This window comes from Mesocricetus auratus, unplaced genomic scaffold (genome assembly GCF_017639785.1).
Source record: "Mesocricetus auratus isolate SY011 unplaced genomic scaffold, BCM_Maur_2.0 Super-Scaffold_100015, whole genome shotgun sequence".
NCBI lineage: Eukaryota > Metazoa > Chordata > Mammalia > Rodentia > Cricetidae > Mesocricetus > Mesocricetus auratus.
The window spans coordinates 36929862-36951406 of NW_024429198.1; the positions used below are offsets into that span (position 1 = coordinate 36929862).

Consider the following 21545-nt stretch of genomic DNA (forward strand, 5'->3'; position numbering starts at 1 on the left):
ACCTCACGTTGACATGTGCCACATACAAGCCCTGCCTACAAGGCAGCTCTAGCTCATCAGCCTGACTCCCAGGCCATCATCTCCAACAGTCCCTAGCAGAAAAGCAGTTTCTGACTTGACCATTTCTGGACCTGAGTTTTCTCTATTTGAGGAAGACTTTGCTTTCTGTCTTCAGCCTGAACTCCAGCAAGCACTGGAAATGCTGGTGTTAAGATAGCTATGTAATATGTACCTCCCTCCAAAGCCACAGACAACAGGACTTCAGCCAAGTTCTTAAAACAAGCAATGCTATTCCAATCATCTCTACTTTCGCTAGCTCTTATGTTCTTTAGTTACCTATGTTGAAAATATAGAAGTTTGTCTTATGAATGAATACTCCTCAACTAACTTTAAGACCCAACTTCAGCAGAGCCAGTCTCAGGGAGACTTTTTCTATATTCCTCAATAGTGACGGGTTCCCATTCTACCTCAGTGCCCTAGGAGTGGCTCTTGGGCCATAATCTGTTTTCTCCTTGGGTCTCTGTCCTCTAGGGAGCTTGTGACAACAAGGCCAGTACACAGCCCTGAAACCAAGCCTGCACAAAGTGACTCACAGGGATCTGCTAACGAGGGACATGAAGAATCGGCTGACAGTAAAGTTTCCCTTCCATCTCTTTCTCCAGACCTGTGCTCATACAGTTCCTGAAAAACCAGGATAAGCTCTCAGAGTAAAGAACTTTAGGAGACAGGCAAATAGGAAGAGGGAAGTAGGGAACCAATTCACAAGGGAAACTGGATAAAAAATAAAATAAAATCACAGAATAGGTGAAGAAGGTAGCCAGTGACTCCCTTCCTATATGCTAATGTGATGACTGGGGACAGTCAAAAAGCCTGAACCCCAACATGATTTTAAACCCGAAGATTCACCTTAAAATAGAAATAGAGAGAATTAAGACATTGGAGCATGACTATTTCACTGAAAAAACAAACAAACAAAAACCAGACACTGATACTTTTAACAACATGTAAAAATACTTATTTTCTCTCTGTTTTGTTGTACAGGTTAATCACACTTACTGGCCTTGGAATAAATCCATGAACCAAAATGCAAAAAAAAAAAAAAAAAAATCAACAAAATCTGACCATGCAGAAGGAAAGAGGGGGATGTTGGTGGCAGCAAGCTCTACTGTCATTATGAAGACACACTAGGAATAGGCCTCTCCTTCTACATCAATGTCCTAGCCTTACCCCAACTCTCTCCTGCACTGACAAAACATTTCACTAGAAAACAGACTAGAGTTATGACAATGATGTTTGTTATTTGAATATTAAAATCCAAATCATGCTTAGTTTTCAAACCATAAAGTAAGTTACATATAAAATGTTGAAAATATTGATCATAACTTAAAAAAAGTATTTCAAGGATTTTACCAGCAGAAGGGTAAATGATTAATTTTGGATTAACTGACAGAAAAGAGAGAGTAATCACTGCATGACATTTTTAAATTTCAAAATAGAGGCAAAAATATAGTCAAACTAAAAGCAATAAAATACTATGTAGAAAATGCAAGCAATGTATCTTTTATAATGAATGCCTTACTTTTAATTTAAATCTTTTTACAAAAGTGGGAGATGCAGTACTTTATATTGTTACAGATGAAATGCATTGCCACAGCACAAAACCAACTTTTCTATATAGATTTTTTTAAACCAGAACAACCGGCTAAAACAAATACTTATTTGGACACATCTGTAGATATGATGGGTGCAATTAATTGTTCACTTCAAAATGCAATTCCACGGTACTTTTAATGATTTAGGTATACCCAGCTTTAGTTCTCAGAGCAGACTAAAAATAGTGATTTTAATTTATTCCTGCTGCCTACAATTACCCACAACCATGTATTTTTAAATATTTCCAGCCTATAAAAATTACTAATTTTTGCCACTTGTGTTTATCTGCATTTAGACTTTGATTTGGATAAATTAAGCTCTCAAGTGTTCCTTGCTTTATGAAACTCTGCATGTTGTACACTTCAACACAAATAAATGACTTGTACCATTAGAGGTTTAAATAATGTAATGTATTTCATGCTCAGCCTGGAGCTGGATTCCAATGAAGTTGCTAATGCACGTAATGATTAAGTGTAACTCAAATACTAACTGTGTTGTTGAAAACATGACAGGCAATAATTTGGTCTATTATATTCTGCCATTTAATTGCCTAGTACAGACATTCTCTGACACGTTATGAAGCAATGATTTACAATTATTCAAGCTGCAAAGGTCAGAAAGTGACATTATAATCATCTACATAGAGATCCCTCTAATGCACAAAAACTAGGTAATCACACACACACACACACATACACATACCAGTTTAACTGCATTAATAACTTTCTATTTAAGGTTTCCTAAATCAACTAGAAATAAACATTTCCTAAGAATACTATGCACAATTTAATTTTTTCTGAAATCTTCTCAAAACTCAGAGATGAAATATTTGGAAAATGCTCTTATTCTCTCCTGATTAGCTAAATCACATTTAACTATATAACTAACTCCATATACATCAATCAAGACTTGACACAAGGAAATCTACCAATAAATAACATAGTTACTAATTTACATATACTGGATTTATGCCTCTTAAAAAATGACATACAAAAGGTATCACCATCTCCTAGGTTTATGGAGACCATGGGAGTACTTTAAGTTTTCTGTAAATCTTTATAAGTAGTACTGAAATATAACAAGAACCTAACTTGATCAGTTTTAGCTCATCACCACTTCTAAGCACTTTCTTTTCCCTATTACACAGTCATGGGCAACCACATGGATGTACAATAAATTATCAACAGATGAAGGACAGCAGGGGAAAACGGTAACATCATTTACAGTAAGAATAAAACAAAGAAACGAGGAAGGGTTTGAATACAAGAATATGAAAGTAAGACTGGATAAGCATCTCTTATCACACTGTAAATTTTAACAACAATAGAAAGTAAGTGTGGCTAGCGGGAGGAAGTAGATGTTATGCTATTCCATGCTACAGAAAACAACCTAGATAAAAAACAATGAGACACATACAACAAAGAGCAGGAAAATAATAAGCAGAGAGGGATAATTAGAAGGACGAGCAACCATGGGCCAGGAGGGTCGGCTGCAGAATTTAAGTGTGCCACTGTGTCACTTGTATCAGCCATCTCCCATTTATAAACGGGGATAGCAAACATAAACTAAATAATAAAAGTCATCAAAATCAGCAAGCAAAACCAATGTAAAATGCAGCATTTACCACCAAGCACTGCACAAATACTAACATTCAGAATACAATGCACATTGAATAACTAATTTTATGTGTGGTGTAGAGTGCTGAGAATTGATCTTGGGCCTTGTACATGTTAGACAAGAGTTCTACCACTAAGCTATACCTCCAAACACCACAGTCAGAATTATTAAAAAATTAGCAAAATGTGTAAAACTACTTTGGGGAGTTGAGATCTTTCACATTTGTAACTAAAAGAGAGAGAGAGAAACAGAGGATCATGAATTTAACAAAAAGATGTGTCTGACCTATTTTTTACCCAAGAAGTAGCTAAGTAAAGCTACCAGCTTTGGAGCAGGGCAGCTCCGGTGTTTGCTTTTACCACTCTCAGCACTGGCACACAGCAGCTGACCTCCATGTTAATTATGCAGCAAGAGCAGAGACTCTACAACTCTTCTAATCATACTTAGATGTATGTATAGCAAGAACACTATAAAGAAGATGTACTAGAGCAAGAGATACGGTTCTGGGATGAAAGAGCACTGGCTGCTCTTGCAGAGGACCTGGATTTGATTCCCATCACCCACATGGTGATTTCCAATCATCCATAACTCCAGTTCCAGGAGATCTTCAGCCCTCTTCTAACCTCACAGGCACCAGGGACCAAGAATGCATGTGTTGTACAGACACACGTGCAGGCAAAACACTTGTATACATAAAATAAAATAAGTATTTTTTAAATACAGCAGCGATACAAGTCAACAAACAAAACTCTGTTCTCCTGGAACTAAGAGTAAACAAACAGGTTTACTCTCTATGTGTTTTAAAACATGAACTGTGCAGCAATGTGTTCATAACATGAGTAGATCAATCTTGCCTATGCAGAATGTCAACCCTAAGTCAAAGCCAGACAATGGGAACTAGACTTTCAACTCACTCAGCTTCTCCTGCCAAGGTAATGTAAACTCTGCAACACTGGCAAACATCTTCCAATAGGAAATAAGGAAGAAAATACCTTCAAGTTACTGATCTTGAAGATTTAAAAAAAAAAATTAACATAAGTCCAGATGCAACAATTTTAAAGGCAGTTGTTACATGAAAGTTGACGTGTCAGAATTCTAACCCTGCATCTTAGTGGACACTCTAAAACACAGATCTCATCGATCTACAGTCTACCTACATAAAGACAGTGCAAGCAACCTGCTACAGTAACATCAATAGAACATACCATTTCCACAAATTTTACCATAAGAAAATTAAAGGCTACCGAAAAACTAAGTTCAGTTTCATTATTTCAAAAAAAGGAACCTACATCAATGTTTTACACGTTATTCAACAGGACTATTTGATAAATAACTACTTATAGCCAGATAAGGAAGAGGTCGTTAATAAAATTCCAAAAGACTGAGACGAGGATATTAACTACTGAAGAAAAGAAAACAGTACAGGACCTTCTGTTTGTGACAAAATTATAGAATTAATGTTCCTGAAAGATCACTTTACCTTTTAAAGCATGATTTTGTAAAAGGTAAAATTTATAGCAATTAAAGCTAATGAAGAAATGCAGCATAGCCTGCTTATGTTCAGGAACTAATGGGTCCACTGAGCATTTGTGAGATTATTTAGCCATCAGGGATAATGAATTGACACTGTCAGCAATGTTAATGTACCAATATTCTCCAGTGTCAGTAGAACCAGTCCCTGCTTTTTTGCTTTGCTTTCCATTTAAACTTTTATGTTATTCTCCTATACCTAACACATGAAACAAAGATACACCCATGCCTAACACATGAAACACAGAACCAAGGATACCCCCATACCTGGCATATGAAACAAAGATATACCCATGCCTAAAACATGAAACACAGAACCAAGGATACCCCATACCTAACACACAAAACACAGAAACCACCAAAGATATCTCATACCTAACACATGAAACACAGAACCAAAGATACCCCTTCCTGAACATGAATTCCTAGTTCATTACTGTTCTACTCAACCTCACTAATCAATCCTCCTAGACTCACTGACTTTCTTCACAGCTTCTGGCTTCACTTTAAGGCTATCTACTCCGCTAAAATTACTGTGTAGGACTTTTAAACTGAACTTATTTTTAGAAAGAAAGAGAACTATAATTCCACAGGGGATGAAGTCTAAAGGCTTCCCTAATTTTCAAAGTTAAACACTTAAATCTAAAATGCTTTATCCACATACCCTACACACACACACACACACACACACACACACACACACACTCACACCAATGTGGCTCTCTGTGGCAAACCTAAGATTAAAAACATTCATATTTACTTACATTCTATATATTGCTGATCAAACTGATAAACTACTAATGCAACGTTTCCTCTATCTTCAGTAAGGAATCAGCTAAGGAAAGATACAGTGTTCAAATTATACATTTAGAGCCAATGAATTATAAATTGTTTCTGATGCTATGTAAAACAGGATTCTTTGAAAACGTTGTTTTTTTCTTTCCAATATCTGAGTACCCTAAATTTTAAAACTGGATAAAAAGTATATTTCAACTAACCAAATATGCAATAAACTACTTATTTTTCACAATCAGGAAAGAAACTGCTTATGCTTCCAAATAACACATTTTCACTGGAGTCAGGATCATCTCCTATAACTCAGAGAATAAAAACAGGAAATGAGATGTCTTTTAAAATCACAAGACCTATAGGAATTAAAATGAACCACTTGGGACTTGACCCCGGCAGTGAAACTCAGCAGTAACAAAACTCATTCTCCAACTGATCATGAGTGGCTTCCGGGCAAAGGTTCATCTTCATTTACTTTAGCTGCAAGTCACTGAACCATCAATTTGGCCAGCGAATAAATCACACACCACAGTTGATAAAATTGCTTGCAAAGTTATTTGTAAAACTATCTTAAGGGTCAAAAAACGAAATCGTATCCTGGGAAAATGTATTGTCCAATAAAAAGCAGAACTGCCCCTAAAAGATGTTTCCATGTTTAATGTTTACACGCTCATGTCAACCTGGGGAGCCTTCTCCATAAGCAAAATATATGCATGTTGCATAATTTAACTGAACCTATGAATTGCAGATTTCTTAAGTTTCAAATAAAGTATTTTATATGATGTACTTATTAGTTAAGTTCTCTAGCATAATAACATTAAAATATATTTTAATAAGTAGAGTCTTAAAATCCACCTCTGAATGTCCTATGATACACCATATATGTCATAGCACTTAAAAAACCTTTTAAACATTCCTGCTAAATTAATTAGCTTTACATTAAGGTCCCTCAGTGCTTTCTATGAAATGTAACATACCTGAGTGACAATTAAACACTATGAATGACTCTACAAAGAACCATGAATTGCAAAAGGAAACTAGTTTTAATCACATGACACAAAAGTACATTACACACTATTTTTTTTTCCACATCATCCCTCAAGTGATTGGTAACCAGGCATCTGAAATTAAATCTTTTGTTTTTCCTTACAGAATATGTCTAATTGATCCAAAGAGCCATTAATGTGATTAAAATTAAGGCAGTATAGCAGAAGAAAAAAAAAACATACATATGCACTCCTAAAGCTATATTATCTGGGGCGAGGTGGGGGGGTTGTCTTTAAATGGAATTTATAGTTCTCTCTGGCAATGTGAATGAACATCCTATAATTTAGTCAATTTACAGATTACAGGTTCAAATTGACCTTGTAGCCCATAAAATTGCTCATCTCCAGCACAGGATTAGAAGTAGGAGAAGAGTGTCATAACTGTACTTAAGGAATTTACCATAACAAAGGAAAGGAGGGAACGCGCGCATCATTTTCGCCACTCTTACTCATATCAGTTCTGAATTCTCAAACAATAGACACCCCGCACACAGCTCCCGGTTCCCACAGCAGAGGTGGCTTCAATCTACTCACCCACAGACGTGACACTTGTACTCCCTCATCCCAAGGTGCCTTTTCACATGGTTTCTGGCATCTCCGAGCTGAGCTGTGGCAAAATGGCATATCTTGCACTTGAATGGTTTTGATCCTGAGTAAATTTAACATAAAATAAGATTTAGACTTGAATAACACATTACTAACAGGCTTTTAATTGGGGAGAGTAAACTAAATCTTAAGTTTCAATCTGATAAAGAATTTCATCCCCAAAACATAATGTATGCATTCATTTATAACTTTCGGGATCCCATAATTATTTCACCTAGGTTTTATGTGACTATTTATGTGGCTATGTTTTAGTGACTATTGCCAATTCTCAATAACGTTTCTAAGATTCAAAGTCAAACACTTCATGCCACTAAGCAGCTTAAATGAGCTGAGTAACATTACACATTTTTCATACAACTGACAAAAATACTTCTTTAAGGTATTCTATTTTAAAACGGAATCATTAAAAACACAAATACAAACAAGGCCACTGGTATCTACAAAGTGTACTGTTGAGGATATTTCTCAGTGCCTGTCCAATTTCCTCAGATTTCCCCAGCTTTGAATTTATTTGCACAAACCACAGCAGCACAGTTTTCTGCCACTAACCTCAATGAGTCTTTATTTGACTGTTTTACTACCATCTCCACAAACATTCGACTGCACGGCACATAACTGCTGTGTTCCTGTCATCATTCCATTGCTGTGATGAATCAGCAAACCACAAGTGTCAATGTCTTGGTTACTGAGTTCACTAACAAGTATTTCAACACAAGAAGCTCAATAACAACAATAAAAGGGCTTTAATTGCTTAATATGGAGCAAGGTTAAACTACTCCAAAACAGGAAATTCAACCCTTTCAGTAAACAGCATCACTGTGAGTGATGATGAAGATACCATTCATTACTCAATCCTTCATTAACAAGAAGTAACCATCTCCTAAGGATGAAGATATGAACAACTGTCTTCCAGTTTTCTAACTACTACCTCTTGAAATAATAAAGACCACAGCTTAAGATCATGGTGTTTCATGTTGGGATTAGTATCTATTTTGTGAAGTAACTCCTCCACTAGAGTATGAAATCTGTAAATTTCAAAAATTATAGAGTACAAATAAAAAAATTTCAATCACCTTCTACCAATGAACTTTTGTGCAGTCCTGGAAAAATAAAAGTCCTTGGGGGGGGGGGGGGGTGCTTGAAACTAAAGCACTCAAGAAAAAAATTAAGACTCTTAAATTTCAATTTAATTCTCAAAAGGTGACCAAAAAAAGTGAAACATTTAATTTTAACCTTCCAAGAGAAATCTTAAAAATAAAAATGGTAAAAACAAAGCCAACAGTATTGCATAGCAGACAAGGCTGAGAATTTCACTGTCCAATGACCATGAAGTCTATCTCTTAATACTTCATATTTCTATGGTTAGAAGTAGGGGTAAAGTATATCCAACACCTAATGGTTCTATCTAGTTAAGGTTGATATGTTTAAATACCAAAGGCAGTCGAGGTTTCGGCTTACAGCAATCACATTTATCAATCATTTTGGAAACGACAGCTTATTTAAATGGTCCTGATAAAATTAAGCCTATCGTGACTGTGAAACATTATAATCGAGCCAGAAACCTGTAACAGACCTTCTGAAAGGTAAGAATCAATCTGCCTGTGCTTTAAGTTCAAGTGCTTTTTCAAGGACAATTTAGAAGTTATTAATAAACAATAGTATCAGGACCTCAAACAAAAAGGATAAAATTCCTCAACATTTATCTGAACAATGACTGGGAGCCTGGTGGCTTTGTGGCTTTACTCAGACAGCCTGAGTTCTGAACAGTTCCGCTCAGGTGGCACAGAGGACGGTGAGAAGCTGCTGTGGTTTTAGTCTGCTGTCTGTGAGGAAGTCCTTCCCATGGCTCAGGGCTCACTGATGCAGTGTACGCACCCCACACAAATCAGGGATTCTGTTAACTGCTCTGCCTAGGAAGGCAGGGAGGCCTTGACTCCCAGCTAACTGTCAGGGCAGGCTGTGCTAGCTTCTCCTTTCCATGTGTTAGCATTCCAGAATCAGCTGAGGAAATCCTCTATGTAAGAAAAGGAAGCCGCTCCTTTTACCTCACTTCCTTAGAGATAATGTTTCTTTTTTACAGTTGCTATACAATGCACATTATGAAATGGATCCAGGCACATGTTTATAACATATAACCTGTAAAATCACATATTTCTAAATTTCCCTTTCTCTTAGATGCATTTTAGTACTAAAAACACCAAGAACTACCTTAAATAAAAAGCAGCATTATCCTCAAAAGATTATTTTTTTATTTTAATTTGGTCTTTAAGATTTTATAAAGGGGAAAAAAACGAAAATGGCCCTAAGTTTCTGGTGCCTGATTATTTACTAACCAAACCCCAAAGACCTGAAAACTGAATCTGCACCCAGACCTAAAGGTCACGCCCGCATGTCTCAACTGCGCTCTTACCACACTGCACTCAGACGTGGCACTAACATTCAGAAGAAGGACGGGATCCTTCAGATCATAGCAGAGGGGAGACAATGCAGATGCCTGAATAGCATACAATGCTTGCTGACTGTAGTGGAAACCGGAAGTGTTTCCTAAGCATTTGAACACTTCATTCATTCGCTCACTCATTCATTCATTCGCTCACTCATTTACCCATAAACAAATTGCACTGAATGCCAGCTGTAAGTAGAGTATGTACAGAGTAAGCAGTAAATGGAGTCAGTTCCTTCCCACTGTGCTCAGTCTACAAATCAAGTCTTGGTGGTCTGTATCAAATTTAAGCTATTCCACATGGACTTAAGACACCCACACACACCATATATAAACACATAAGAACATTCTCAAAGGTATAAGTACCAAGTACTGTGAACACAAACAGAATGGCTTCCCAATGTCTTGAGGTTTAAGGACATCTTTCATGTTCTGTGACATAAAAGCTTTAGGAGAACACTGCACAAGAGATAACCCTCTGCTCCATGAGCTCTTCTAATGCTGGAGGGAAGACGCCTGGTAATCAGGCAAAGTGTTTAACACCACCAATGCCCAGGAACTGAGATGATTTCTTCCTACAATTCCTGATAACCAAGACTCACTTCTTCAGAATGCAGCTTTTATCGTGCTAAGAATAATTATAACAGGTTACACAAAACATATAGCAAATTCCAAATATGGAAATGGATTGAAAAGCAAGTCCTTTTCCAGCTAAGCAGTAATAATGGGCCCTGCATTACTCCTTCATAAATAAAAGCAGATTACCAGAAAGTCATCCATTTTAAGATACTCCAAAAAAAAAAAAAAAACATGAACTAAAACCTGAAAAGTGACTTGCAAAATTGACATGGTGGGCTGGTCCTCCATGCTCAGGAAGGGAGTGATCTGCAGTGCTTCAGAACACAGTAAAAATGCACTTGCTGATAAGACCAACAGAAGATCCAAAAACAAAAGTATGCTAACTTTTCCTAAATGTTACAATCAATGATGTAACTTATATAAGTAGGGTTACTCTGTCACATATTGATAGTTACCTCACTTTCACATCCACATTAACTTGATTTTAAATGCAATTAATATATATAGTCAAGGAAGACTAATGGACTACATTCTGCACTTAACCTGGTAGACATTTTCAAATGGCACAAGTGACCAGTGCAAACCTATTTTGCATTGTAAACGACTAAATAAATCTTAATGGATTAAGAATGATCAGCTATCAACACACAAGGGAAATTAAGTGCTGAAATGCCTACATTGATTATTTTAAATTATTAGCCTTACTCTGTTCTTGAATTTGTATGCTTTTAGTGAGCTTTAACACATTTACAAGACTTATTGACTATAATTACAAGAGAATTCAAGTAATGGACACATCAATTATAAGCAACATGTCTTGACCAGACAGTTGCATAAAGAATTCTAAAAAGAGCTCCATTAGCATCTTCCTCTTAGTTTTATTCAGCTTTATCTGACTTAGGAAGAGGGCATATTAAGAAAACACATTTTTTCCATGCTGAAGAACAGCTTGGTATCTAATATCACGTCATTTCAGACTGTGAGAAGCAACACCAGAGGTACCAAGAATGCAAACAAATAAGCACTTGAATGTCCTACAGAAATGTCTACCGCATATTGCTACTGGAGAGCAGATCCACACAGGGACTGTGGTGTTTATAGTTCCTGAACTAATCTGTTACTTTCTTTAAGGGAAATGTTTCATCTATCTTTAATCAACCTCAGCTACTGATAATGCTCTATATCTTTCTCCGTGTAACCATGCACTAAGTTTTAAAAACTGCAGGAATTTAAAGTATAGATTTAATAATATGCCATTATTTAAAAGTACAGTAAAACAAACCTTACAGTTTTAATGAAAATATGCTCATTGAAATGTGAATTTATTATTCAAATCCACTCATAAATTCAACCATGTAGACAGAACTTGTCTAAGCTGAGCACAATGATTTAGAAAAGCTGTCTATTGAAAATAAAGAATGTATGGCAGGTTTATAGAAACACTGCAGTCAATTTCTACATAAATTTACAACAGTGGCTTATGCATTTTTCACCAAATATATATATTTTTAAAAATCTCTCCCCAAACTAAACATTAACATGGACTGTTCAATGTGTCGGGAATATACACCCTAAATCAGATACTACCTCAATGAAAACCACATTTTAATACATATTTAGGAAACTATACTCACAATTCTGGTCCTTGAGAGTAGACTCTTACTTCTGGGAGTCACACTTGCAGATACAAACTATCTGTTGATGAATATTTTTAAATTTCTAATATCTTAAGAATTTTATTAAGGGGAGGGAGCGATGGTTCAGCAGTTAAGATCACTGGCTTCCCTTCTACAGGTTAGATTCCCAGGGGATCCAATGCCCTCTTCTGGCTTCCATGGGTATTGCAGGCATGCGGTACACAGACATACACACATACACACAAACACACACAAAAATTTTGAGGATGTAGTGGCACACACCTTTATGGAAGAGGAGGAGAAGGATTAGAGGAGCCAGGGGGGAGTTAAGGACACCACAAGAAAATGACCCACAAATTAATTAACCTGGGCTCACAGAGACTTAACTGACAAGCAGGGAGCTTGCCTGGGACTGACCTAAATCCTCTGAAAATGTTATGGATGTGTAACTTAGTCTTTTTGTGGGACTCCTAACAGTTGGGGAGGGGGGTCTGTCTCTGACTCTTTTGCTTGCCTTTGGGACTTCTCCCACTGGTTTGCTTTATGTAGCTTTAATACTAGAGGAGACACCTAATCTTATTGCAACTTAATATGCCATGTTTGACTGATATCCTGGGAAGCCTGCCCTTTTCTGAAGGCAAAGGAGTGGATCTAGGAAGAGAAGAGGTAGGGGTGAGGAAAATGAGAGGGAAGGAGGGAGGAGGAACTGCAGTCAGGATGGAATATATGAGAGAAGAAGAATTAAAGAAGAAAAATGGGAGGGTGTGGTGGCACAACTCTTTAATACCAACACTTGGAAAGCAGAAGCACGTGGATCTATGTGAGGTGAAAAAACGACCTAGGCTACATAGTGAGTTTCAGGGCAGCCAAGGCTACACAGTGAGGCTAAAGCTATTTAGTATGCCCTCCAAAACCACAAAGTATCATTCCCTGTACATTTGGAAAACCAAATAATTAGGACATAATAAAAAGCAGAAAAAAATAGGAGTTTTACAAAAGTTTCAAATGATGTGTTTGACAAAAGTAAAAGAAATTTGTCCACTCCTCTGCCTTTAGAATCTCTAAGGCTAAATTGCGTCTAGAAATGGTAAATGCTGACACTTCTTAGACACAAGCAGAGCATCACATAAACATGAAATACGAATTAGGTAGAAGGCCCACAAGCAAATTCAAATGGGGCTCCATACTTGGTTGTGATACGAAGTCCAAACTTCATCAATCTTTTGCACTTTGTAGAAAAACACAGGCTTGCTACAAGGGTTACATACCTGTATGAGTCCGAATGTGAGCCAGGAAGGCCATGGAATTGCTACTCCGACACATCTTCCCACAGTACTTGCAGATATTTCCCTGGTTTTCTTCTCTCTCTCGATTGATTTGCTCGGTGTCTTCCACTATGTACTTATTCACCTCTCGTAGCAATTCCTCGTGTTGTCCTTTAATATGCAGAAATAAATTCTGTTCTGAATCAAAGGGCTCTGTACACTTGACACATTTGAAGGTGGCCCCTCCCTCTGGCAGCTCTTCTACACTGGCTTGTTCATTTCTCATATGACCAGCACTAGCCAAATGCTGATGAAGGTTGCTCTCAGTGTAGAATGATTTTCCACAAAGTAAACAATGAAAGTGTTTCTCTTTTGTAGGATGCTTCATGGCTATGTGAACATTCAGCCCACTCAGTCCATCTGCTAAGAAACCACAATCATCACATCGGATTCGTGTGGACTCGCCGAAGGAACTGCCTTCAACTTTCCTCCTTTTCAAGCCTTGAGCGCCATCCTTTAGGGGTAATTCACTAACTCTCGCCCCTGTTGCCATTAGACCTTCTTCCGATTGATCTACTAATTCACCATCCTCAGAAGTTTTTATTCTAATTATGGAAGAATCAAACCGGCCAAAACTGTACATGGTTTGCCCTTTATCGTCAACACTTATTATAGTTTCATAAACATCATTACTGTCAACTGTGTCATCAGAAGCTGGGCCATCCTCTTCCAAAACAATTTCAGTTCCATGTTGCGAATTCATCAGAATTTCCTTCTTCTCGACAACAGATGCATTCACATCTTTCAAATTTTCAGAACTCTGTTCACATCCAACTTTGTTCTGACCACCACCATCCAGGTGCTCTCTTGATATTTTCAGCACAACAGGGGAAGTAGATTCAGCTGAATGGCCCCCACCTAAGTCTCCAGAATAGAGGGACTTGTCAAGAACTTTACCTCTACTATCATCAGCGCTGCCTCCCTCATCTTCACAGTATGTACTTGGGTCACCAACGTCATTCAACATGCCCTGGTTTTTCTTTGCTGTCTCACATTCCACAGCAGAGCTTCCTGGATTATCACTCTGGAGACAGCCTGGGAAGCCATGATCAGAGGAAGTACTAAGGGACACTATCTCTCCGGGTTTCATACTTTTGTCCTTAGCAAGGGGCTGTTGCAAGGTCTCACAAAAGGAATGATCTTCCTCAGTCACAATCTCCACTGAGTCAGCAGCACAGAGTACTTTAGACATATCTAAATTAGTATTCTCATCTAAAGCAGAACAGTCTGCAGCATTTCCAGATTTGAGAGTACGGCATGACTGGTCTGGTGGTATTTTAAATTCCTCGGGGTTTTGTGAATGCTCCTCTTCACTTATAAGGATGCTTTTGGACATTTCTGAAGAACCTGCTTCCACACTGGAAGAGTTGAGGTAAGACTGTCTTTTCATTTTATGCTTCTCTGTTGCAGCATGCCTCGTCATTTCTCTGCGAGTCACTGCATAATAATCACAGGCCATGCAATAGAACTCAAACTCTTTGGTGTGCTTCCTTTTCACGTGCAGCTCTAGTGACGCAGCAGAGTGAGCACTGAACTCACAGTGTACACATTTATTGTCACTTGAACCTGCAACATCTCTCTGAGAGCATGCATCATTCTGCTGTAGAAGGTCCTCTGTCTCTAGAGATATCTGTCCCCTTTTATCAGAAAGTCGACTGCTAACTTCTCCATCTACAGAATGAAATACACTTTCAGCTTCAACTTCTACTGCATTCGCACAATCAACCACTGGCTTATCTAAAGTAGATGTATCTGACTCAGTGGACTTGTGAGCCTGTTCGTCGGACACAGTCACTGCTAGAGGGGCATTCTTTTTACACGCTTCAAGATTACTCCCTTCTGGGCCAACAATTATATCTGAACTCTGTTTCCCATTTGCTTCTATTTCTACCCGTCCTTTATGTTTCTTGGTGGCGCAATGACGTTCCATATCTCCTTTAGTTACAGTATAATACTTACATACTTTGCATAAATAACTATACTGGTGGCTGTGTTTACGCCTGATGTGCACAGTCAAATTTGTAATACTAGAGGCCAAAAGTCCACAGTGTGAACAAGTCCGTGAAATGCTGCCTTTGGGTCTCCCTCTCTTTGGAGTAGTGCCTAAGGCTAATTCATCATCTTTGGTGATGACACCAGACTGTGGCAGTTCCTTAGGAGTTAGCAAGCTCTGATCACGACAGGAATGCTCCTGTAATCGCACACCGACATGGCCTTCGGGCCTTCCACTTCCGGAAATGATAGACTCCTCTTTTTTATCATTTGCACCTATGCATACCCTTTCAATGCACTCTTCAAAACTTAAACCAATATTATTTTTCTTAGCATTTTCAAGATGTTTGCTTCTTTTAATGTGCTTCTCCATTCCTTCCTTGCTCAGTGAATACAGATTACATGCTTTACAAAGGAAGTGGTAGTCTTGGCCATGCCGAAGCTTTATGTGTCTTGTAAGGACAGTGGAAGACCTTGTTTTATAAAAGCACTTCTTACACTGAAATTGAGGCTTACTTGAATGCCTTGCTTCAGTTCCATGGCTTACCCTCAACTCAGCGGGATCCACCTTAGCTGCTTTCCCTGACTCTTCTCTAGAATCTTCCATGTTTTCTGATTCTAAAGTACTTAAAGGTGAAACAGAAGCCGTCTTTGGTTGAACCACTAAGTTATTATGCATCTCAGTTGCTCTGTGTTCTTCCACATCTTTCTCAGACAAGAACATATTACAAGAGGTGCAAAAAAAGCCCATGCTATGCTTTTCCTTCATATGCTCTCTAAGATTCATTTCATTCAAGGAAATGAAGGAACAACACTGACAGCTGAGGACAGGAGTCATGTTCTGATGCTGATTACTGTGCAAGTGTTTCTCTAAGTCTTTCCTTGATGGACTAGAAAAGTTACAAGTCTGACAGTGAAACTGCATCTCTCTTGCATGGCACCCTTTATCATGAGTTTCCAAGTCTGTCTTTTCTGCGGCTATATGACCACACTCTGGAGAGGTACACAGGACCTGGCGGTCAGAAGCTGGCTTGACTGGCAGGGAGCCAAGCTGTGTGGAGCCTGAAAAACAGGAAGCTGTCTTGTCCTGCATCACTTCTGGGTCATCTGAGGTAGTCACACACAGACTCTGGACATCCTTGCTCATTTGTATTTGTTCCAACAGTGGCTGTGCGTCATTTGTTTTTATCTGTGTTCTAAAGTGTTTCATATACATCCTCTGAGTTTCACTTGCACTCCTTTTATTAATTCCTAGAAGATTATACCTTTTCTTTGCCTGGCCCTTTAAAGTAAAAGTGCCACTTCGTCGGCGAAAGCTGTTACCCAACATTAGGATATTTCGCTCAGATCTTGGCCTCGAGGTGGTGCTGATACTAATATGAGCTATCTGGAGGGTATTTTTGATGGATTCCGACTTACCTAAAAGACCCTCTGAGCTTACTAAGCCCCCTAGCTGTTTATTCTGATTTTCAGGATTTTGAACTACACCAAAAGTAGCATTTTCCTCAACAATTTCTCCTTTCCCTGATGAGGTATTCCTAGATGGCACCATTTGGACAAGCAGCTCACTCCTCCCACCACTATGTTCAGAAGGGGCTCCTCTGCAGGCTTTAAATTTGTTCCCAGTACTCTGCACGCCTTTTGAATCCCCATTCCTTGCTATTGGTTTAGAAGCTCTTGGTTTTGTTCTAACATTCTTTGTTCCCATGACACAGGCTTTTTTAGGAAAAGGTTGTTTTGTTAAGATTTGTACAAATCCTCCACGAGCAGCAAGATTCTGACGCCGAAGATGTGTTTTGCCAAGATAATGTGCATTCAAGAGGTTTTCTTCAGCACACTGAAAGCCACAGAGATCACAGGAGAAGATTTTCTGTGGCCCATGGGTATGTTTGACATGCACGGGAGGAGAAGACGAGCTGCTCTCTACTCTGTGGCTACAGTGGCAGCAGGAGCATTCCTTGTCTTGCTCCATGTGACATTCCACGTGGTTCTCCAAAGCAGAGCAAGAGGAAAAAGAATGGCCACACATGCTGCACTTGAGAACAGTCTCTGCATTTCCAAAACTACAACTAACGCTCATTTCTTCTGGAGGAAAAGGAGTGTGTCTTTCAGGAGCAAGGGAAACCATTTCCTGAGCAGGCTTTCTCACTGCATCTGCTTTCAAAGGAAGCGTATCAAACGTGCTAAAATCACAGGATGGGGAGAAGTCACTGGGAAGGGCTCTGCCTCCATCTGAGCTGATGGTGGAAAAGGCCTCCTTCTCTGCTTCAGCTGAATGGACACTAGCTTCCCCAGTGTCCAACATACAGGTGCCCTGCTCTTCCGTCTCGAGGGGCACCACCGCCTCTATTCTCATCCGTTTGGAAGCAAGTTCACTTCTGTCTTCCTCCACAGCAACACTGTCCAAGCTGGATGATTCTGACAAACGCCTTTTATTTGTACAATTCTCAGAGGCATTTGCTATGCCATCAGATTTGCTATGCCCACAACTGGCATCATGGGATGAAACGCTTTTCATGTCTCTTGCTTCCTCATCCTCGTCATTTTCATGTTTATTATCAGAATCCATTCTTAATAAAGTTCTGGTGATGCTTCTTCTGTCAAAGTTGAATTTAACTAGAACTTATAATCTGTGAAATAAACAAACATGGCATTAAAGCTTTGAACATAAGAAAGTGCAAACTTCTTAGTCTGAACCTAAGGAAGAAAAACATGATGAAATTAACACCAATGAAGTTTCCTCCAAACTTGACCAAACCTGACTACATGTATAAAGAAAGTTCTTTTTGGAAAATAGGCAATCTTCCTGAGTGTGGTGGTTCATACCTGTAATCCTAACAATCCTGAGGCTGGTTCAGGATGATTACCTTATGATCAAGGTCAATCGCTGTTACACAGTGATTACCAGGCCAAGCCAGACTACACAGTAAGATTCCCATCTTTAAAAAAAGCATGCAATCAAATCTGTGGACTACTGTTGACTCTCAAAACAATACTACACATCTTCATTGTCAGAAAAGGGATACTCTCTATCAGCTTCCAAAACTCCTCAAGCTTTAAGTCTGTGAAACAGATTTCAGATGACTTCTTTTAAAACAGAGAAGCCTTTCTTTCAGATTCTATTGTGGTGGACTCCCATTCTATAAAACAGATGCAAACCAAGCCTGTGACGTCTGCAGGACTTGCCTTTCCTGTGCTGTCTCTAACAGGCACTAAATGTTGGTATAAAAGTAACTGCTTTGTCCTTGCCCCTAAAGTAAAGGCTTCACCATGACTGTTCTCAGTGGATCTCAACTAACACCATATAGTCTCATCACAGATCACCATAACTTTGGCTACTGAAAAGCCACTCCTCTCGCAGGTGTCAATCAATTTCCTTATCCCACTGTCATTTCTGTGTTGTCTGAAGGCAACACAACCATTGGCAAAAGGAAATATCAGTGGTACAAAATTAATGGAGTAAGCTTTTTGGAGGGAGGGAATTACCCTGAAACAATGCCTTAAAAGTCAGTATTATTGATTTTATTTCTTGTTGTAATCAATAATTAAATTAACACATATCATTTTCCATTTATTTTATACTATGATTAAAATTTTAGACAAATGTGATTTTATTTGGTTAATAAAGATCATTAATAAATAATGGCATTTTAAACTATTTACCTACTTTTTCCACAAATGAAAAATAAAAAAAATTATGCCTGTTACTTAAAAGTGGAGAACAAAAAAATGTAAGGCATGGAATCAATAAATAAATGACAGAAGAAAAAAATCAGACTTTTATCAAAATTAAAACTTCCAAGGTCACCAATTAGAAAGTGAAAAAAAAGAACCCTTTGAACAGGACTTTGATTGTTTTGTATTTTTTTAATTACATATCTGATAAGGCATTTGTTCCTAGACTATCCAAAGAACTATTACAATAATTTCAAAATGAAGAAATAATCTGATTACAAATTTCCCCATGGGAAATACAAAACAGCCAACCACACATGAAACAAAAAATAAATAAAAATAAAAACACATACATCATTAGTCATTAGTGAAATGTAGTCAGGGTTACAACAGGATCGTGCTTTCTAGTTACTAGAATAAGCGCAATTGAATAGTCAGATCACAACAGAGCTCAGTCAAATGAGCCTACAAGCACAGCACCAGGGAGATCAAGGCAGGACAGCCACTTGAGTCACATTCCAGAGATGGTCAAGACTAGGCTAAGTGGCACTGCAAGACTTTGCCAAGAAAAGAAAGAAAGGGCCAGGCGGTGGTGGTGGTGCACACCTTTAATCCCAGCACTCAGGAGGCAGAGGCAGGCGGATCTCTGTGAGTTCGAGGCCAGGCTGGACCGACAGCCTCCAAAACAATACAGAGAAACCCTGTCTCGTAAAACCAAAAAAAAAAAAAAAAAAAAAAAAAAAATTAAAGAAAAGAAAGAAAAAGAGAAAGAGGTGGGGGAGGATAAGTGGGGAAGGAGAAAGGGGGAAGAAGAAAGGGAAAGAGGAAAAGGTGGAATCACAGCAATTATTTGTGAAGATATGAAGCTACCAGAACCTTCCTGCACAACTAATGCAAGCTGAAGAAAAAGCAGCTCAGGTATCCAGGATACCTCCCAGTTACCATTATCAAGATACAAGCTCCAGGGTTCAGCAATTAAAAGCACTTGGCCCCAAGTCTGAGTGCCTAGGAAGCCACATGGTAGGAAACAGCCTGCAAAGTTGTCCCTCTGACCTCTAGAGGCATGTGCACACACAAAAATGCTGTTCAAAATCGGGGGACAGCCAGGCAGTGGTGGTGCATGCCTTTAATCCCAACACTAGAGAGGCAGAGGCAGGAGGATCTCTGTGAGTTCAAGGCCAGCCTGGTCTACAGAGTGAATTCCAGGACAGCCTTCAAAGCTACAGAGAAACCCTGTTCCAAAAAAAAAAAAAAAAGAAAGAAAGAAAGAAAGGAAGGAAGGAAGGAAGGAAGGAAGGAAGGAAGGAAGGAAGGAAGAAAGGAAGAAAGGAAGAAAGAAAGAAAGACAATTGGGGGATGAGAGAAGACAGAGCTCTGGAGGTGGGTATAAAGTTTAGTGGTAGAGGCACATGCAAAAGGCACTAGACTCATCCCTGGTGCTATCAAAAGAAATGTATATAAGAACAGAGCTCTCCTTCTAAATGTTCTCCAAAGGCATCTCCTGCATGCCTCTTTGCAATCCATTCCCAGAAGCACAACCCTCACTCCTCACCACACCACCCCACATCCCCAACCACAATTTAGAATTCTTCCACAGTAGATAGGTAAGTCTGTTCTAGAAGTTCCTATAAGTGGACTCATATACCAAGGATTGTCGGGGACCGGGGGGGGGGGGGGGTCCTGGCTGCATTTTGCTCAGCAAGGTGTTTTTGGTTGCAACTGTCAGTACAATGGCCCACTGCATTGGTGAGTGTGCTAAACTACATGGAAACAACAGAACTCTGCTGGTAGACATCTGAGCTATTTCTTTTTTTTTTTTTTTTTACTATTATGGTAAAAATGCTTGAGTATTCTTGTACATGTCTTTTCACAAATAATGTTTTTCATTTCTTTTAAATAAATACCTAGGGCAGATCTATCTTTGTGAAAAACTGCTTGACTGATTTTCAAGGTAAATGTACTATTCTAAACTGCCACCTGACATGTGGGAGACCCCCACCAAGAGTCATGTTAGTGGACATGTACTGTTTTAATCTGCATTCCCCTGATGACAGTGAAGGCTTGTGTGCATTGTTAGCCTTCTCCTCATTTCCTAACTTGGTTCTTTTTCCTTATTGACTTGTAGAACATGCACATGGATTCTGAAATTGAAATCCTCTGTCAGATATGTTTTATAATACTTTTTTCTTTTTCATTTTTATTAATGATGTTTTGTATAAAAACCTTTGAACTTTAATGAAACCAATGCCTTTCCTGTTCCTGTTCTGATTGTTTATGTGTGTGATTATCACCTGTTTCTCTGTGCTCAAATATAAACCATGGTTTATTTTATCCATCCATATATCCAAAGGGCCTACAACATTGCCAGTCTCTAACACAGTACTAAAATAAATGAATATTGCCTTGGCATAGTGACACACCCCTTTAATCCCAGTGCTTGAAAGACGGAGGCAGGAAGAGGTAGTGTTGCTGTTGGTTTTAGTTAGTTGTGTTTATTGTTTTGAATTTGGTTTGGATGCTGGTGCCTTGCTGAAAAAGGAGATAGGAAGAGACCTCAAGAGGAAACGGGGCTGGGGAAATGATAGGAGCAGGAAGCAGAGCTCTGGACAAGACAGCTTTCCTCCACATGGTGAGTATAAAACAGGAGCTCATC

At 38.7% G+C, this 21545-nt stretch overlaps 1 protein-coding gene across 2 annotated transcripts in view; it reads right to left on the minus strand.

Annotated features, from left to right (window-relative positions):
- The window catches only part of Znf407 (zinc finger protein 407), a 374631-nt gene that overhangs the window by 330689 nt on the left and 22397 nt on the right, over positions 1 to 21545 (minus strand). For both annotated transcript variants that reach the window (XM_005065398.4, XM_040757806.1), the window contains exons 2-3: positions 13169 to 17847; positions 7170 to 7284 (exon numbers count right to left, since the gene is read on the minus strand). In XM_005065398.4, the coding sequence (XP_005065455.1) occupies positions 7170 to 7284; positions 13169 to 17786 (4733 nt within the window). In that variant the 5' untranslated portion in view covers positions 17787 to 17847. The remainder of the gene's footprint in view (positions 1 to 7169; positions 7285 to 13168; positions 17848 to 21545) is intronic.